General features: G+C 42.6%; 1 protein-coding gene across 1 annotated transcript in view; it reads right to left on the minus strand.

Annotated features, from left to right (window-relative positions):
- The window catches only part of HECW1 (HECT, C2 and WW domain containing E3 ubiquitin protein ligase 1), a gene marked incomplete at both ends in the record, with an annotated part of 179193 nt that overhangs the window by 7596 nt on the left and 152892 nt on the right, over window positions 1-18705 (minus strand). Inside the window, 5 exons of the mRNA XM_084260642.1 lie at window positions 2059-2257; window positions 3521-3635; window positions 4983-5129; window positions 8992-9121; window positions 10556-10654. Coding sequence (XP_084116768.1) covers window positions 2059-2257; window positions 3521-3635; window positions 4983-5129; window positions 8992-9121; window positions 10556-10654 — 690 coding nt within the window. The remainder of the gene's footprint in view (window positions 1-2058; window positions 2258-3520; window positions 3636-4982; window positions 5130-8991; window positions 9122-10555; window positions 10655-18705) is intronic.

The raw sequence follows: 18705 nt of genomic DNA on the forward strand, positions 1-18705 counted from the left end.
TTCTAAAAGGTGCTAACAACTTTCACCTGGAAAAGAGGCCTCTTTTGGGGAGAGCAGCAAGTTCAGTGATCTGCAGACAAACATAAAGTCGTTAAAGTGGATATCTTGGGGCTAAATGAATCTAGGTCATAAGTAATGCCTAGGTTCACAAAGAAAGTTAAGCAGAGCAGAAAGAGGCCAATTACCTTTTCAGAACTCCCTGGGTCAGCCCAGGGCATTTTCTGTGCACGTGCCAAGGTCCACCCTCCCCTCTCGCCCCTTCCCACCCCAGATGGAGGAGTGCAAAGAGAGCTCTGCAGAAATGCTGCACAAGTCTCTGACTTCCATTTGCTGCCTCTCTACAGGCAGGAATGCCCCTGGTCAGCTCCAAAATGCTTACATAGAACCAGACTACACACACACACACATATATATATATATATACACACACACACACACATATAAGCTGCAAAAGGAGGATCAGGCCTATGCGTAGCAAACCGTAGCTCTCAGGCTCTCTTTCCACATGGATGGCTGAGGCTCAGAGGGCATGAGTCATCTTACTGACCTTACATGTTTTCAGTTTTCATCTGTGTTTAAATCTCAGTGCCTACACCTAGCTTTCATGTAGGCTCCAGTTCTCCATACAGTCTCTGTGGAGTCTTTACAGGCAACGGACATAAATCAGAAGGTACCAGGTGCAATTCAACTGAAATATTTTAAAAGTCTATGTTTGGCCAAGATGAGTTGTGCCTTAAAAACGCTTACTTCCCTTTTCCTGACTTCAGAGGGAGTCATTGTAAGGTATCAGTTCAGAATGTCTGCTGATATAGCATCTTGGTCCAGCTCCTGTGTCTCTCCACTGCATAAGTATGGACTTGAGAGGGTTTGGACTAACAGGGTGACCACATTTAGACTTTCCCTCTCCAGGGGACACTAGATGTCTGCTCAAGTCCGTATCTTAGAGTATGATTCTGGGTAAACAACATGGACAGCAAGTAACTAGAAAACTAGAACAGACCTATTGTTAATTGATTGTCTGAATATATCTGCAAGGTTTAGAAGAGGAGGTTTTTTTTTTTCTTTGTGCCATGAAAGTAGCATCCTTTGGACTGCAGCTGAAAGCAAAGGATAAGAGCAGGAAGAAAGCATCTATCGGAGACCAAATGTTACATAAAAGGGTCATATAGCAAAACTATCTCAGAGGTGCAAAGATGTGACTGCATGAAAACTGCTCTCTAATCTCAATGGGGCAGGGCCTGAGGCAACCGTAAGGACCTTTGAAGGAAAGGTGACTCGCTTCAGTGAGGGAGGATGAGTGCTGGTCACAGATAACATGCTGGAGCAGAAGCCAAAGCTGAATCTATCACTTGCTGTGACATGGCTCTCTTGGGTGGCCTTAGGCAAGTGAGACCACCCCTCTGTGTCCCAGTCCCTTCATCCTGAAAAGGAAGATGACCCCTTCCTTTGGGAAGCACTGTGAAGTCTCTTGACACTGTGTGATGTTACAGCTCATTTGCTCCTAGCTGGCTGACTGAACTAGGTGTAACAAATTGGGTATTATCACCACACAGTCTGAAGTCCCTTCACTAAGCTTCCTCATGATGAAAAAGTGGAGCTATCGGAGCAAATGAAGGGATTACACTCAGGTCTCTGGCCAAAACTCAGCGACTGATCCAGGCATTCATGGGTCTGTAAACTCACAAGTATTTTTACTAGTATTTTGGAAGTAAAGGGAACAGAATCAGCCGACAGATTCTGCAGATTCTGGTCTGGATCTGTTCCAAAATCAACGTAAGAGAACTAGGTTTGGACCTATTCTCTGACTCTATGAAGTCTTTAGCTTAACCATTTGCCAGAATTCAAAGTAGCTTAAATTGAGCCTGCAAATCAAAAAGGCACCAACCCCCCCCAACTTTTCTCTGAATGCAATTAGAGAATGAACGGATAATTGTTTCTCTTCTGTTTTAAGATGTCCTTACTGTATTCAGTACCTTTCACTGACAGAGAGGTGCAAAAGAGGTACCAGGCTCACCTTCCTCACAGCACTTCTATTTTTGTATCCTAGTTGGGACATACCTTGGGAGGGAGGTTATTTTCCCCCATTTCTCTATGCAGAAGCGCCGCAGCCCATTGCTCCCTCGGAGAGCTGCAAAGCCCTCGTATGGCACGCTGGACGTTCCAGTGACAAACTGCAACAACCGGAGTCTCTGCTCATTGTTAAATCTCTCCACTGCTGCCCAGAACCACCGTATTACTATGTGTCCATCATGATAACCTACAGCAAGAAGCAAGAGAGAGAAATTAAAATCCCCCCCTCAAAGTGGGAAGTGTAACACTGACTATGTTCCCACTAGCATGGGGCAGTAGATCTCTGACTGATAAGATCCTGATATGACAATGTGTCTTGTTCTTGAAGAACAGTAGGACCCAGCCCCCATCTTGTCCTAGCTGTGGATACTATAATATTACTCACTCATTTAAAACCCCAGAACTCAAATATGTATATATATATTTCAGGTATATTGGCCCTTCACAAATCCCTTGGCAAGAACTGGGGTTACCTGCACGACATATAAAAGACCAATTGCAATATTCCACATATTGGAAGTCCTAATAACAACTTCTGTTTCTCAAATAAATTCTCTTTTGGATTGCAATAAGTGTTCAACATATGAAGAGGATTTTGCTGCCTCAAACTTTTCCCTGACTAACTTCCCACTTTAGGGGCTCTGTGCCTTGCTTTGTGCTACTAAAAGCCAGCATAAACCCAGGCTCAATGTGTTTCAATAGCTAAACAGGAAAAAAAGAGGAGGAGAATAACTTGGGGCACCAGCTGTGCTTGTGGTAAGCTGCATATTTCAAGGTAACATAAAGGCTGGGCAGTGAGAGGCAAAGACTTAAACCTTATACTTTAGGGGAGGTTCTGTGAACCTCAGGCACTTTCCTTTTGTAGTGCAGAACTGGTGGATTTCACGTTTATCCATTATCCAAGACAGCCTGGATAAATCATGCTCAGTGTTTAAAACAAAACCAGGCCAGGCATTACAGGAGAAGGGAAAAAATCCACCTTCACATAGTTTCAGCTGAGGGGATGGTTAAGCAAGATCTGTATTTTGCTGAAGTGTAGCAGGGACCTGTGAAATGCAGCTCCTGATTTCAGCTCCCTGTTGAAGCCAAGAGGACTTGTGATGTTACTCTCAGTGAGGCCAGGAGTTCATTCACAGTCATCTGAGTAAGTTTTAGATCTAATACTGCAAATAATTTTCAATCCTTAGTAATAAAAACTCCTGTTGGGTTGGTAGGAGTTGAGTGGGTAAAAGCCAGATAGAAGGAGCAGAAGCAGTTTCAATATTATTACATTTGTTGATACAAACCTGAGATCTTATTTATTTTATTTCTGGAGTTATTCTTCACAAAAACTTCCTGAACAAAATAGGGCATTTCCCTCAGGAAAGACTGAAGGAAAAGACGGACCATGTCTTGCATGTTTTAGACTGAAAACAGTCAAGATATTAATAAGCATCAACAGGCAGTTTACCTCCACGATATTCTGTGTTGTTACGCCAGTCATTGAGATCTATTTCTGCAGTGCCAGCTATAACCAGCTCCAGTTCTCTGGCATCGAATACAGAGACAAGCCTGGAGTCTACAACCTGGAACAAAAGAAACCCCACTTGTAAGCACAGCTTCAGACTGGAAATAAAGCAGATGCAATATCTCATAAACCTATGGCTCTGTTGGCCAGCTCTTTATTCTGAGGAAATCTGCATGCTGACAGCTAACTTCCACTCCTCTGCTGATAAATCTGTGCTCTTCTTCAGGCAGTCTGCTGATGTTTTGAGCTGCAAACAAGGATGACACATGAGATTTGACCAGAATGAACTAATACAAGTGACAGGACATAATCTGCACAGAACATTCTTCATTCTGACAAGTGATTTTGATAGTCAGAGACTGGATTTGCAAACAGACAATTTATATTTGTTTTGCAATACAGACAATTTGTATTTGTTTTACATTGGAATTTGATTACAATTGTGTAGGAGTGCCCTCAGGTCTTCATCCACTGAAGATGCAGCTGAGGTTCACTTCATTAAGTGAAACCAAAAGCTTTAGCAGCCTGTAGTATTCACAGGGGAGAAAAGCTAGTGAACCACATGCACACGGTAGTGAACTGCACAGAATCACTTAACCAGCCCCTTTCTACAGGGAAGGGCTGAGTCTATTAATCTACAAAGCCTCCCCCACTAGCTTCCACCCTTGGTAAACATCAGTGCACAACTGCTTGGAGCTGCCAGTTACCAGTACTCTCCTGTGTGTCCGTTATCTGTTTTTCATTTTCCAGGGTTCCCTTCTTTCAGCTTCTTTCCCTCTGCGAGACAGCCCTTAACTTCTACTTACATTACACAGCTGCCAGGGCAAGATGTTTGAATACAATTAGCAAGGAGGGCAAGAATAGGTGACGACATGGGTTGGTCAGCAAAGCCACAGGTTTTCATCCAGTATTTGGCAGTCCTTGTTGCAGCACTACCAGCTCTTGTGCAAAGATAAATCAGCAAAATCCAGAGCCAACAATGAAGCAGCACCCATGAATACCAGTAACACAGTAGTTGACTGTATCCTAGGATTACCTTTACTGGAATGAGTCCCTAAAGATATATAGTGTTATACCAGCTCCACACTGAAGTGTTCAATTCTTCACAATCTGTTTTTGTATCACAGCAGGGTGAGATACTATGTGAATGGAAAACAGTACCTTTCTTAACTCCTGATCATTATGCTTTATTATATTCAGAATGCACATTCCTTTCCTTTCTCTCTTAATGCTAACCATGCCATATCCAAGGCCTAAGTTTCTACAGCTCCAGGCACTCCAATTCCTTGCCATCTGTGTCTGTTTAGCTATTCCCTGGGGTACTGATGAAACGCAGTTTAACCACGGGGTCATCTAATCTGAACGAGGAATGGGAGGCTGCTGGGAACACTGTGTTGTTACTTACTTCGTAGAAGCCACGGACCAGGGCCTCTGTTTGCTGGACCACCCCTCGTTCCACTCGCCACTTGACCATTCTCTCGATGTACTCTTTTTTGTTCTTTTCTGTCACTGCTGTATTTGCCCCTCCAGATTTCAACTCTCTCTCTGTCACCTACAGGACAGGGAGAAACAATGGCATAGCAACATACGGATCACGTTCTGTTTCAAATTTAAGTTGGACCTTGAAAACATAAGTGGAAAAATATAACAGCCCTATTTCTAGTTCTGGCCTCCTGGTCTCTTACCCATTTGCAGTAGAAACAACAAAGATAATGAGGGACAACCTCTCTGCCCTAGACTTATACCCAGTTGAAGCTGGACTGACGTTTAGGTTACTCCAAACTCTACCAGCAAAGACTGTTTCAGAGAGCACCATCCATAAGCTGCATAAAATGTGCCACTCTGGCCCATCTTTTCATCCTTCTCCTCTCCTTCATCCTCCTCGGAGCTGGAGAAAGGGTGACTGCAGACACACCTGTTTGCTACTTGCTGTAGATTATCCAAGCAACGGTATGGGAAACAACAGGATGGAGAGGCAACTACAGTACCGGAATGGGCAGACTGTTTCCCACACTGGAAGTGGTATCTCTTTGTCTTTAGGCAACAAGTGTCACCCTTTCCCAACTGCTATAAAAGTGTTCACTCAGAAATGCCAATAGCCAAAGAAATTATTAAAATTATTAAAATTATTAAAAAAGAAATTTTCCCAACACACTACCTAAAGAAGACCTGTACAGTGTACAGCGCCCTGCATAGGAGACAAATATAGTCACAGTGGGATTCAGAGGTATGTATCAGCCATTCAAACCTGAGAAACAAAACCAATACAGCATTTCCTTGAAATTTAATGGTTAATTTAGTTGGCTTGTGTTAGTAAGGCTTAGGATTGAAAAGGGATTTGAGGAATCAATCTAGATTCTATCCAGCAAGCACATACTCCTCACATGTGACAGAAAATAATATTTACCTTTCAATTACTTTCACATTCAATCTAGTAAATTTAAAAGGAAGAATGTTTTGCTCTCCTCCTCAGTTTTCTCCTGCTACAACAATGATGTCTAGCACAGATAGGAAATGAGCTACATGAATACATATTCATTATTTGTATTATTTACATATTATTTATATTATTATCTATTTATTACCCCAACAGACAGCACAGAGCATACATAATATTTAGGTCATTTTGTTTGAGGGACCTGTTGTAACATTATGAATTATGGAGACACTCAATGAGTCATCTAATCTGTAGCTTTCTTGAGAAACAGCAAGAACAAGTAGGGTTGGATGTAACGAGTCAGGAATTCTTCGCTGGTTCAGGTTAAATTTGCAAATGTAAATCACTGCTTCACCATTACACATGTGACACGGGGTAAGAGGGTGGCCCAGCTGCCATGCTGGATTCTGCAGCTCTGCGTGGCGTTAAGGCAAATCTGTCAAAACCAAGGACTAAAGGCTGTCTCTCTGTAAGCACAGTCGTAAGCCCCGATGCTTTCAGCCTCCTGCAAGGCTTCCCACAAGCATCAGGACAGGCTGGTGATTTCTTCAACTCACTATCCGTATAATTTCAAAGACAATTCGTTACCTAGAATCAGAGGCAGGCAATCAATAACAACTGTCCCTATTTTTTCCTGTCTTGATAGATGCATTAACCGCAGCTGTGAGCTAGAATTCAGAAATCAGGTGGCAGAGTAGCAAGGAGGCATTACAATCAAACTAACCCATTCCTTTTACCTGACTAGAGCACTTGACAGGGCTTGGGAGACAGTCCAATCAACAGATAGAGATACAGAGCTTGGAGACAGGCCTAGAAGAGCACTTTCTACTGGGTAAAAGCATGAGAAATTACTTAGTGTCACAAGAAACTGACAGTTCTCTTACAAGAAAAGTTCTCAGATTGGCACCCAGTGCCCACCAGTAAAAATGCGCAGCACTTGGTTTGACGTGTTGTCTTTGGTGTCACAGTAGTGCTCTGGGCTGCAGTATGCAAGAAGGCCAGAGCTCCCCAGTAGTAAATTCTGATTAAAAAAGGTAGCAAGAAAGAAGTTTTGACCTGGAAGGTTTAATATCTAAATACACATCAGAGATGAGACAAGAACAAAAAAATTAAAGCAGTAGTGACTGGTCCATTGTAAAACCATTGTGGAAGCAGAAAAAATGAGCTGTAACCCATCTAGTGCACAGGCTCTCAAAGAGCCACTGTGTCGTTTCTCTTCTCCAACTCTTGAAATCCAGCTTCCTGAATATTAGCAGAGCTCCCACCATGATCTACACCCGCACACGTATCCAGCAAAGCAATGTTCAGATGGCATTTAAATGGTCAGATACTCTTGGCATGCACGAATTTCCAACTGGGATCCATCTGTGAGCATAAAATGTGATTGCGATTTCTTCGTTATTTTGCTGTCAGCACTTAGCAAATTTCAGAAGGGGGGGAATCTCACTTTCACTTAGGACTCTTGGATTCTGACAGTCATAATTCACAGAGAGAACCATTTTTCCCCCATCACTAGATCTAGCAAGGTTAGTGTCTAGTACATATGAAACGAAGTACTAGACAACATGTGAACTGGCATAAAAATCTGCTTTTAGTGTTCTTTCACTTTCCTATCACAGTATCTACAACAGATTGGGATTTTTCTCTATTCTCTTTGGAGCCATTTCTTATCTTTCACGACAGACTCCTATGTAATTGTCTAGCTCTTTTCTTTGGGGAGAGCGTAACAGGTAATTAGTGTGCCAAATGTTACCTTTAGATGCACCAGGCCAATTCAGGCTGAGATTCTTATTCATCTTTGCAGTCTTCCAATGTAAATACAAGCTTGTCTCACCTGTCTTTGTGAATATGTCCGAGCGTTTCTGTCTGTCTGTGTGTGTTAGCCTTATATAGCCATACCTTCCAGGGAAAATTCTGTGCAGTCAATTGAATGTCATGCAGAATCTCAGCTCAAAGCCCGTGAAAAAACCCTGCATTTAAGTCGGTGGAAAAACAGTGTCACCTTTCCTACAGAGGCTTCTTCAACTCTTCTGCTCCATCATTTTCATTTTGTCCACTCTTGACACTGGCCATCCATCATGAGCTTGCACTATAAGCAGACTAAATTTAGTTTTGAAAATATCCCCTGAAATGCTGCTTGCTTTCTGTTACTTTCAAGGAAAGCAGCCCTTTCACTCTCGGGGACAGAATCCTTCCCTCAGAAACTAGTCTAACTCTTCCCTAACTCGCAGAGCTACCCTAGCTCTTTGCAAACTCCTCCTGACAACTTTATTTTCAAAGGCTAAAAGCCACTCTATCTATATTCCACCTTTCTGCTCCCTTTGATACTGCGTGTCTGTTCCTTACACAAATTAACTTCCATCCCTTGAACTCCTGCAGTACTTGGTAAGCTTGGTTCTTCAGCCTCTCTGGTTTTCAGCATCTCCTTGGAGATCCTTAATCTTGGTCTCTTTGGGCTTCAGGCCCCTCCAATGCTTTCCAGAAACGGTTATAATAGCAAAGAGCGTCGGGGCTTCAGTGCAAGGAGACACTTATTCTGGTTGCCAGTCTGCACTTAAGCCAGGGTTGTGTCCCATTTGGGTGAGAGTAGCCATGTTTTACACCACCTGCCAAATGTTTTTCTTCCCTCCTAAGCCCCTCATCCATTCAGTCACATCAGCTTTAAGTTAAATTGCTTGCATTCACCAAATGCCACATCTGTGTGAACTACACCCTGGAGAGAAGAGTGGCACTCCAGAGAATTCCTCATGCTCATCAGTGTGTGGCTCAATAGGCCTATAGGGGGGCTGGTATTTCATAGGATACACCCTGAGAATAAACATCTGCATTGAAGCAGGTGGCTTGAAAGAAACAGAAGGTAGGAAAAGAAAATGTTATTGAAAGTTTAAAGGATCTGTTCTGACAGAAAGATGTTCATCATGTTCAATTTTGTCAGCTTCAAATTTGCTTTTCAGATGTTTTGCATAGCTGTGCTCACCTGTCCAAACACCTCCTCGTTCACTGTGAAGGTGAGATCCAGGATATCTGTGATGTTATTATCCTTCATCCACTGCAAGCTCTGATGGAATTCTTCATCCAGGTACTCTAAGTCACTTAAATCACACGGCCTGATTACAAGGCAAGAAAAAAAGATGTAGCTTTTATATGATATATATGAAGCTTTTATATGAAATATATGACCCCACAACTATTGGCAGGATGACTTACCACTAAGAACGTGAACAAATTTATGCCAGAAAGATCCAACATAAACCTGGCTTTCGTTTGGTTTTGTTAACATCAAAGCCTGTTACACAGACCCTCTTAAAGCAGTTCTGCAACTGTCTGCTTTGCATGGCTGGGCTCAGGGCCAAATCTGTTGGCTGCCTGCACTATTTGCTGTCGGAAGGCACCCCTGGAGCTCAGTCTTATGTGAATAGTCAGGATGCCATGCGCTCCAGAGCACATGCTTACCTTCAGCCTGGATGGGACCCACCGTGTTGTGCCTGACTGCTTCCATGTATCTGCCATCCTCAAGGTGAGCACACAAGGCTGACATAAGGCTGCCCAGACAGCCTAAATTTCTGCTAATTTCTGCTAAAGGAGTTGGCCTTGTTTGCTGAAAGAGCAGGTGGATGTTATGAGCAGTCTGGTTTTAAATCCCCTAAAGGATCAATAAGGATGCAGGCAGCACTCTAGGTTTCAGCCTATTTTGAGGCTAGCTCAGACACAATATAGATATGAATGTTAGGACCCCAGCAATACTCATGGTTAAAAAAAAATAAATGCAGTTAAAGAACTCAAAAGACTGTCAAGGCAAATATCTGTGCTGATTTGGAATCCACCTAAATGATAAACTATTTCAGCTAACCTTTATTCTGCTCTTTGTCAAATAATTGCACTCTTGACTTACAGCTTTTCTTACCGCTGCAAATTTTATGTACCCTGTCTTATTGCGTTCTATTAATTAAAGTGGCACAGATTGTCAATTAAATCTAACCGTATAAACTTGACATTGAACGTAACATATTATTGGTAGCTTCAGCTTACTAGTGTAAGAGACAGTAGAAACCAACAAGACACATTCACTGTTTATATCTTCACTAGCATTCCTAATTAACCTGAATTATGTTTAGCATGACAACCTGCTATACTTGTGAGGCATGAGAAATTATATATTTTTTAAAATATCTCACACCTTCCCCCCTTCTTTTAATAATATTTTTGTTCTGATTTTATCAAAGATGCTTTTCAGTCTTTCATGTAGCTGAAGTCTGACAACTTTTCATTAGTAGTAAACTCTGGAATTATGGGTCAGTACTTTCAAATGTGTGTTCCTTAATGTCATAATTATTATGCACTTTTATCAAGATAGTAAATATTTATGAAGGTCAGGCTCTCGGAGAAAGTAAAGAAAAATTAAACCACATTCACGGACCAACCAACCAACAACAAAAAGGACTTGAAGGTCAGAGTGCTTGGAGCAGCCCCACAAGGGTTTGTGTCTCTGCAGGACTCACTGTGGGGTCACTGTTTCTGCGTGGTTGCATGCTTACACTTACAGCCTTAGTAGTGCCTTGTAGAACGGCCTTGTGAAGAAAGCATCAAGAAGGTACTGATGAATGAGAGCAAGGCCAAGAATACGGCCACTGAACCTGAACCTGGAAGATAAAAAAGCAGAGTGAACAAAGCGTAGCTCAAGACATTCAGCACAGAAACACAGGTAGCAACTGCTCTTTGATTCTGCCATAGTTTCTTACATTTATTAATTAATTTATTTTTTCTGAGCAGATACCTAACATCACCCCTCGCATCTCTGATCAATAATGGACCTTGATTATTCTCCTACTGTACTTACATGTTCAGCTAAAATGTTATATGCTCTTCTGTGCCAAACCAATGCATGTTCTGAAGGCTCACCTTCCTTATCTTTTGCTGAATGTTCTGATACAGAATGACTCCATCATATTTAGCTAGTGAAATACTGCAAAACTCCACCTCACCTCAGCAGAAAGCATACTAGCAAAGCAGCTGCAAAGGGTATTAGATTAATCCGTATTTCCAGTTTCTGACTTGTTACTACTCAAAGGTGGGGCTTTAAAGTACTTTAAAAGGTTAACAGTCCCGCTAAGTTAATTGTTGTGACCAAGGACACATACTAAAATCAGTATCTAAAGCTCAGGCAAGCTGTCCCAGACCACTTTCTTAATGGCGATTCTCAGCTGTCTTCACTATCTACATACTCTCATGTTTGTCTCAGTTTTCTAAGAGCAAGAACCCCTAGTCCTGCTCCAAGTACGCTCACATAGTGCCCATTAAAACCCCATTACTCTGCCCATTACAATCTATGACCTGGGATGATAAGCTGCTAAAATTTTTCTTTATACAATTTTTTCTATGACGTCCTAGATATTCTTCCATCAAATGGGGTTTTAAAGAGGTAATCTCAGGAAAAATGCAGAACTGGTCTGAGTCCAGGTGAGTTTGTATTTTGTAAAAACAAACCCCATCACTCATCCAAAACTTGCTTATTTGTAAAAAAGGAAAAGAAGAAAACCCCAACATGCCAAGCGTGAGCACTCCAAGCCTGAGCGTCTGACTGACATTACAATAAAGTTTTATAGCACAAAAGATGAGAAACAGATCAAAATGAAGAAACCATTCCTTCCACCATAGGAACCAGTGCAAAGAACCCTCCTGCACATGAATGAAACATGAGCCTCATTGTAATAAAAGTGGTACAGAATATCTGTTCAGTCAACTTTATCCTCATGGGACAGAACAACAAGTGCTTAGTATGTCAAATGGGGCACAAAATAGCATGCTGTGGGCCCAATTAGCATTTACATCACCACAGGAGCCGCCTCCAGGTCCACTGCATCCAAGAAAGGTGCTTATGATACGCAGCTGACTGGTAACAGAAGAGTGATTATACTAGCCCCTTACAGCTGTTTGCACAGCAGCAACAAAAGGCAGCTGTTGGGTCTAGTTAGAACCTGCTTCGCTTCACTTGTGCTCCAGTGTGATGTTTTCAGCAAAGGGTCATGAAAAGAGAGGGAGCTGACACAATGAAAGCACAGTGGAAGCCAGACAGCTCAAATCCCAGAAATACTGAGCCTGTAATCCATCAGTTTTATAGCACCTTCAGGATCTATAATCAAGTCCGTTCGCCCTAAATAATGCATGTCGGCTTTTTTGGTTTTGTTCTTCACCACCCCCTCCCCCTCCATCCCCATACATTTTGAAAGCCAACACTGAATGCAAATACTACCAGTATCGGGTGTTCCTCACCACAGTGCTCACCTCATGGCTACTCAGGTGAGTAGGGCTGCAGGGCTGGGCAGGCACGAGCCACTTGGAGCAAAGTAAATCGCCAAGAAAAGCCTCACAGATTTGGGAATGCTAAGTAAGTGCTTGAATGTGTGAACAGCATCAGGTTTGCCCTTGCTGCTCCTATCACCTCTGTACCGCTACATGGCTTTGAGGGCATTAACTCAAAGCTGACATGAAAGGGTAGTTAGTGCACCTAGACTAAGGTGTTTACAGTCACAAGCACAGGTTATGGTAGCTGTTAATGGCGAGTTTAAATTGAATCAATACCTTACTGCAGAACTGTATGGAACCATCCAAAGGCCACAGACAGTGTTTCTGTATGTAAGGACTAAGTCTGGTGGGTCACCCTAAGCAAACGTCGGCAGAGCAACTCGAGGTTGTGCAGTCCCTTGCACTTGCAGCCCTCTGGGACACACCAGGGCTCACTCAAGCTGGGGGCTCGACTGTGTTTCCACAGTTCCACCCTTCACAATGGTACTAAGTAGGAAAAGGAGCCTGGTACTAAGTGGTCTGGATAAAGGAGGTAAAATAATTAACAAGACATGGCCACTCCTGCTGCATATCAGTACAACTGCTCAAAAAGGTACGTTGCAGACTTATTTTTCCTGGCAGCTCTGTACCACTCCAGCAGACACAGTGCTTTGTTACCAAAACATCTGAGCTCTCTCCCCCACAAACCCTTCCTGCCCTGCACACAGCTTTGGTTATCTCTGCAGAGACTAACTATACCCAACTCCCTCATCTGAAGGATAAGGTTAACAGAAGGTCCTCTGGCCCCTGTCCATCCTGGGCAGGGCCTGGAACTATAAGTGACACTCCTGTGGCTCAGCACGGCACTGAGAAACGTGGACTATGGTAAGGCAACAGATACCTATCAAAAGGGAGATATTTGTTGCTGTCCTCAGAAGACAACTATCCAGTAAGTCTGCACGTGTGTCCATACAGTCCACCAAGCTGCCACCACCATCAGCCGAGTATAAGAGTCCTACTTAAAACACATGAATATTTTAAAAAAGCACCAAGAAACAAATTGCACCCCTTACAAAAGCCAGTTAAAACAAAACCAGACTTCTGTGTTTATTTCTTCCTGAAGGATTTAGAGCATGGGTGAGACAGTCCCTTCAGGAAAAAAGAAGTTTTCTTGACAGAATAAGCAGCGCAAAGGTAAACCCTGGCTGGAGGGCACATACCTTAAACCTGACTTGCATTTGTCTTTTCAAGGAAGTGTAAAATGCTTGTTCAATTTCTTTATAACAGGAAAGATAGCTTGGGAGAGGTGGGGAAGGCAAGACCTTGCTCTGGCTCTTGCTTTCAACACCCTCCCCTTTCAGAGACAATGATGGAGTCTGGGTAATGTGCTCCAGCAGGGAAGGGTAATGCAGGAGGGAGTTAATGAACAGGAAACGGTGGGAGGAGAGACAGAATTAATGAGCAGGAGAGTTACTCTGGTTTGCTTGCCTATTGACACGGTTGGTACACTCAAAAAGGACATTGTGTGCACCTGCCTTCTGGCTTTTAACAGCACTACTCTTTGACCTGTTTGTAGAAGTTTCCATGCTACCCAGCTAACTTTCCTTCTGGAGGCTGCAGGTGCCTCTCTAACAGCCTGTTTTCACAACAGCCTGTTGCAAAATAAGAGGCTCGTTCTCCTCAGTGGGACTCTGCATACTCAGTGCATGTCTGTGTAGACAGGGAGAGAGAAATCCATGTGCTGTAGCAGCGACTAAGCTATCAATCTTCCTGCAACTGCAGGTGAGTCACAGGACATTTAATTTACTCTGGTGCTTATCATATAGCACCAAGGTAAAGGCAGGGCCCATAATGACCCTTTGTTACAGGGATCTCTCTTAACTGGTTGAGTGAACGCAGCTCTACTTTAGGTGGTTGTCCTTCCATGGATTCAGGCGGAGCATGACGAACCTTGACAAAATTGACATCTCTGGGTAGAAGGGAAGAATGGGTTTTATCATTCTATAGGGGATGCTTTGGTAACTGTGCCTTGCAGGCTAAATTGGCTATGGTAGAAGAAACTTTAAATCCTAAATAGAGGAAGCACCTGATGGGATTAAGAAGACCGGAAATCTTGCAAACCTTATCTCACTCATACACATCAGCTGGGTTTAAGTGTGCCCTTCTTGATGCAGTAGCTTGTGAAAAATATTCAATGAAGGGCTCAGGAGAGATGAATATAATATGGTTTACATCCAATTGGATAATGTAATTTTCCTTTCACAAGACTACTGAAAACTGGCTTTCATCTGTGAGACAAGTTTACATGTTCTGTTGCACCCGTTTTAGAGCTTTTGGCTGTTTAATCGTGCAGATGAACTTTTGGCCACCTCTAAGACAAGCTGAACAAATGAGGCTGAACTGCAGTACAGGATTTCTGCCCTTGGCAGCTCTTCTAAGGGAGACTGATATTTGGCAGGTGGATGCAGCTGGAAAGCCTATTAGTCCTTCCGGAGCGGGAAAGATCAGACCTAATTCTCAACCGTTATTAGATATCAGAGAATCTGAAAAGGGGAAGGTATTTAGAAGGGCCTATTCATAGGAAACATTTCACTCTGAGTATGCACCTTCAGAAAATTCAGTCACGAAACTCATATTTTAAAGAAAGAAATCAGGCATTGTGGGTTACAGAGGCTGTGGTGCAGCTTATTTTAAAGGACAGCTAAAACCTCCATTGCTATGAAGACCCTCATGAGCATCCTGAGTGTCAGAAACTTCTGATTAAAAGAAACTAAAAATCCATTCTTATAGCCTTAAATAGTCAGACTTGCAATCCTGTGATCCAGAGGGACACAATGTGCAGATGAAAATGTACTGATCACTGTTGTGATTTCTGCATTTTATTGGAATCACCTGCTAAGTGAAGAATAATTTTCTCTATATATTTTTTTTCAAAGCAAGAAAGTTCTAAGAATGTGAATTTGGAAAAAAAGCTGATCAGATGGTTACAGCAACTCTGCCTGGCCTCATGCACTATGAATTTTAAGCAAGTCCGTGTGTCAAGCATACGCACCAGAGGTGTATGTGTGTGTGTATATGCTAGTAGCACGTATGCTTGTGATGGCTCAATGCAGGACATGATCGACATTCCTGTAATGAGCTACATCTAAAGAGCAATAACCAGCAGTAGATCAGATCATCCTTACAAAACCTTGGCAGCGGATCAAACCCACACCTCTATCAGCAGCGATTAACAAATGCCTCCCTTCAGTTTGGCGTGCGTAGTTAACCCCCCCTCAGACAAATGACAGAACATGTGAATGGAGCGATGCGATGACGGGGATGATCTCCGGTCAGGAAGGTGAGCCGCGCAGGCCGGGATGGCGAACGCCGGCCTGTTTATCCCGCTCGCATCTGCAAGCTCTGCAGACCGCCCCTCTTGCCACCGTGTCATTTGGCGGGGTGGCAAATTTGCTCCGCGTATCCGCAGGCTCAAAGGTGGACGCTGTGACATTCCAGCACGATGCCTCTTCAGTTCAGGAATCTGATGAGCTCATGTGCTATTAATATGAAAGGAATGGCTCTTACAAAGGCCGAGAGACAGAAGTCCACAAAGTCTCAGCTCATTAAAGGGAAAAGGTAAAATAATTCCTAAATTAGTCCTGGAGGAGAATTCTGATAAAAGGAGCAAGAAGATCACTGTTGGCTTGTTTTCTTATATCCACCTACAATGTTGGGTCACCTACATGTGGCATGTTCCAGTGTCGGACTGAGGACATATCCCACCTCTTCTGATATCTGACCACACTGGCATCCCACCTGAGAATGTACTATGGATCACCTCACACGTCTTCATAAGGAATGATAATAACCCACCTGACCAAGTTTTGTCGGTGGGTTTTTTTGGTGGCTTATTTTTTTATATATCTTCTTTGAGTTGTGTTCTAAATACTGAAACGCATCTTACCTCATATGTGCTCAAAATCATTACTGGTTTTCAGAGAGTTACTGAGTTTTTAAGGGGAATCTCTGTACTTTCTCACTATGAAACTACAGAAGATTTTGTCATGTAAGCTTCATTTTCAGTCCATTTTTGAAACTAAAACTGAAGGGAAACATTTAGGAGTGCTAACACAGGGCAACTGTTTGTGCAGACTATCAGTCTGGAAACAGATGGACGTTAAACAGTTATAGACTACTGGGATATTTACCCCTGCTGCCCCTGCAAACATTAGGGGCAATAGAAGAATAGAAGATACGTGAAACTCAGAGCCAAGGTTTTTCATTCAGGCGCTGCAAGATGAAGAAGAATACTCCATGAGTCCCATTTTGATAATACTCTGTTTGATAATATTCCTGTAAAACTTAGTAGATTTAATAATATTTGAAAGGAAATTTGTAACACTCATTTAAGAAGGCCTTTCTTTAGTAGCCCTGATTGTACAGTGTATGAAAGCGGGGCAGTCCAGCAGGCCTGCTGGCAGGCTGTCATAAAAGGGAAAGAGGGTGTTCAGAGATGTGTGAAGTATATGCACATCACCCAAGAACTGAAATTACAGAAAGGAAAAAAAAAGGATGAAGACTGATTTTCAGAGACAAAAGCAAGCTGGTAAAAATGAACTTCTATTATGCTTCAAGTCCTGAACTGGTAATTCTCTTCAGTTGAAGATATACAGGAGTGAACTTTCTCTTGTCATCCTGCCTTTAGATATTTTTACTTTTGCTGGGCACCTGGGTTTCACATGATGAACGTGTTTATCGCTAAATTGTGCATGAATTTTCTGCTGCAAAAGGCCAGTGCAATACCAACGCTCCAGTAAGTGCTTCCCCTGCTTTTATTTTCTGGATCTATCTGCAAATGGAACAAAACATTTCTGTTTCTTAGTACCAAAGGGTAGCCACATGAAAAAGAGCTATTGCTTACGCTTGATGGAAATGTGAACTCTCCATGTCCTTCTACATCTCTGAAGCTCATGTACCCTGAATTAGCAACTAAACCTCAAACCATTCCTGAAGCTTAATTTACCAGTAACTGAAAAACAATGAGATAATGCAAACCTTATTGTGGCTGTATTTAACCTAATCAAATCCTTCAAATCTTTTCCTTGTCTCTAAGTTGCGTTTTTACTTAAAAACGTCTTTTCATCTTCCTAATATCCTGGCTATACCCACCACAAAAGAACTGTCAGCGAAGGTTAAAAGACTAATTGTGCTACAGAGAAAAAAAGCATGCTTTTTTTTAGGACAGCTGAAGGCTGTTCTGCTTTATCCAGAAAAATCGGGGCAAAGGTAATAGAGGTAAGGGAAATTCCCAGCATCCCCTCAGGTTTCTCTAAACAGAACCTATCAAGCAGCTACATTCAGGAGGATACCTTAATTGAAACACATGGTGGGCCCAGGTAAATGCTCACACAGAAAAAGTTACAGATGCATTTGCACAGCACAACATCCCAGTTAGTAAGGCCCACACCAAGGTAACTGCACTGGCTCCTTGCACATCAGCTGAATTGCAACAGAGTTATTGCTGCAGATAGAGAAAATCTGGCTCGGGGACTTCCGTGGCACGGAGTCATCACAGGCAGACCAGCCTCGGTGTCATGGGTTGTCAGAAGACCAGAGACTACAGGCCCAGGCAATGGAGAATTGATTTCCAGTTCTGGCTTTAAACTAATATGGAGAGTAGATGGTCTCTCTGTACCAAGAACTCTGTGCTATGTGTCATTTTGTCAACAACAAAGAAGTTCCATGAATATCATGTTTTGGAGGAAAGGAGGAGTATGGTCATGTGCTGGAGTGGCCATCTCTGCTTGCAGAGATATAAGCCTCATAGACCATAATGTACAACCATCCTCCTCTGGCAAAATACAGGAGTACAAACATGACTACCCTTCCTCAGAGACAGGGCTGCTTCCCAGGTCTTGCTTCTCTCGCTAGCACCGTGTTTATAAGACACATTGGCCTTTAAGACTCCTCCAGTTCTGCCCAGTAACTACTGATGAGACACAGATCATTGCTAGATGATTACAAACATCTACATTTTGCAATTCCCAAATTCTAGACTATTTTGACTGACTTTCAGAGATCAGAGATGCTGATGTTTCATTTGACAAACAAACTTCAGCCCAGACGTAAAATGACTTACCTAATGCTACATAGAAAACAAGTGCTAGAGACAGCAATGGAATCGTGGCCCTCTGAGTTCCAGCTCCACTTGAGTTGTTCAGGCTATTTGACATTCTTTACTTTCTCACCTTCCATAAAACAATGTGTAACTTTGTGAACTAGCTCTTGTTTATGAACAGCTCCTTGCAGATTAACCCTGTTTGATGCATATGGATTGGGGTTTTTTTAGCCAGAAAAAAAGACCATTTTTTAAAGCGATTTTGATTTCGCAGTCTAACCTTTTGGGAAAGCTGGTGGGTGCAGGGCA

Source organism: Gallinula chloropus, assembly GCF_964237585.1.
Source record: "Gallinula chloropus genome assembly, chromosome: 2".
Lineage (NCBI taxonomy): Eukaryota > Metazoa > Chordata > Aves > Gruiformes > Rallidae > Gallinula > Gallinula chloropus.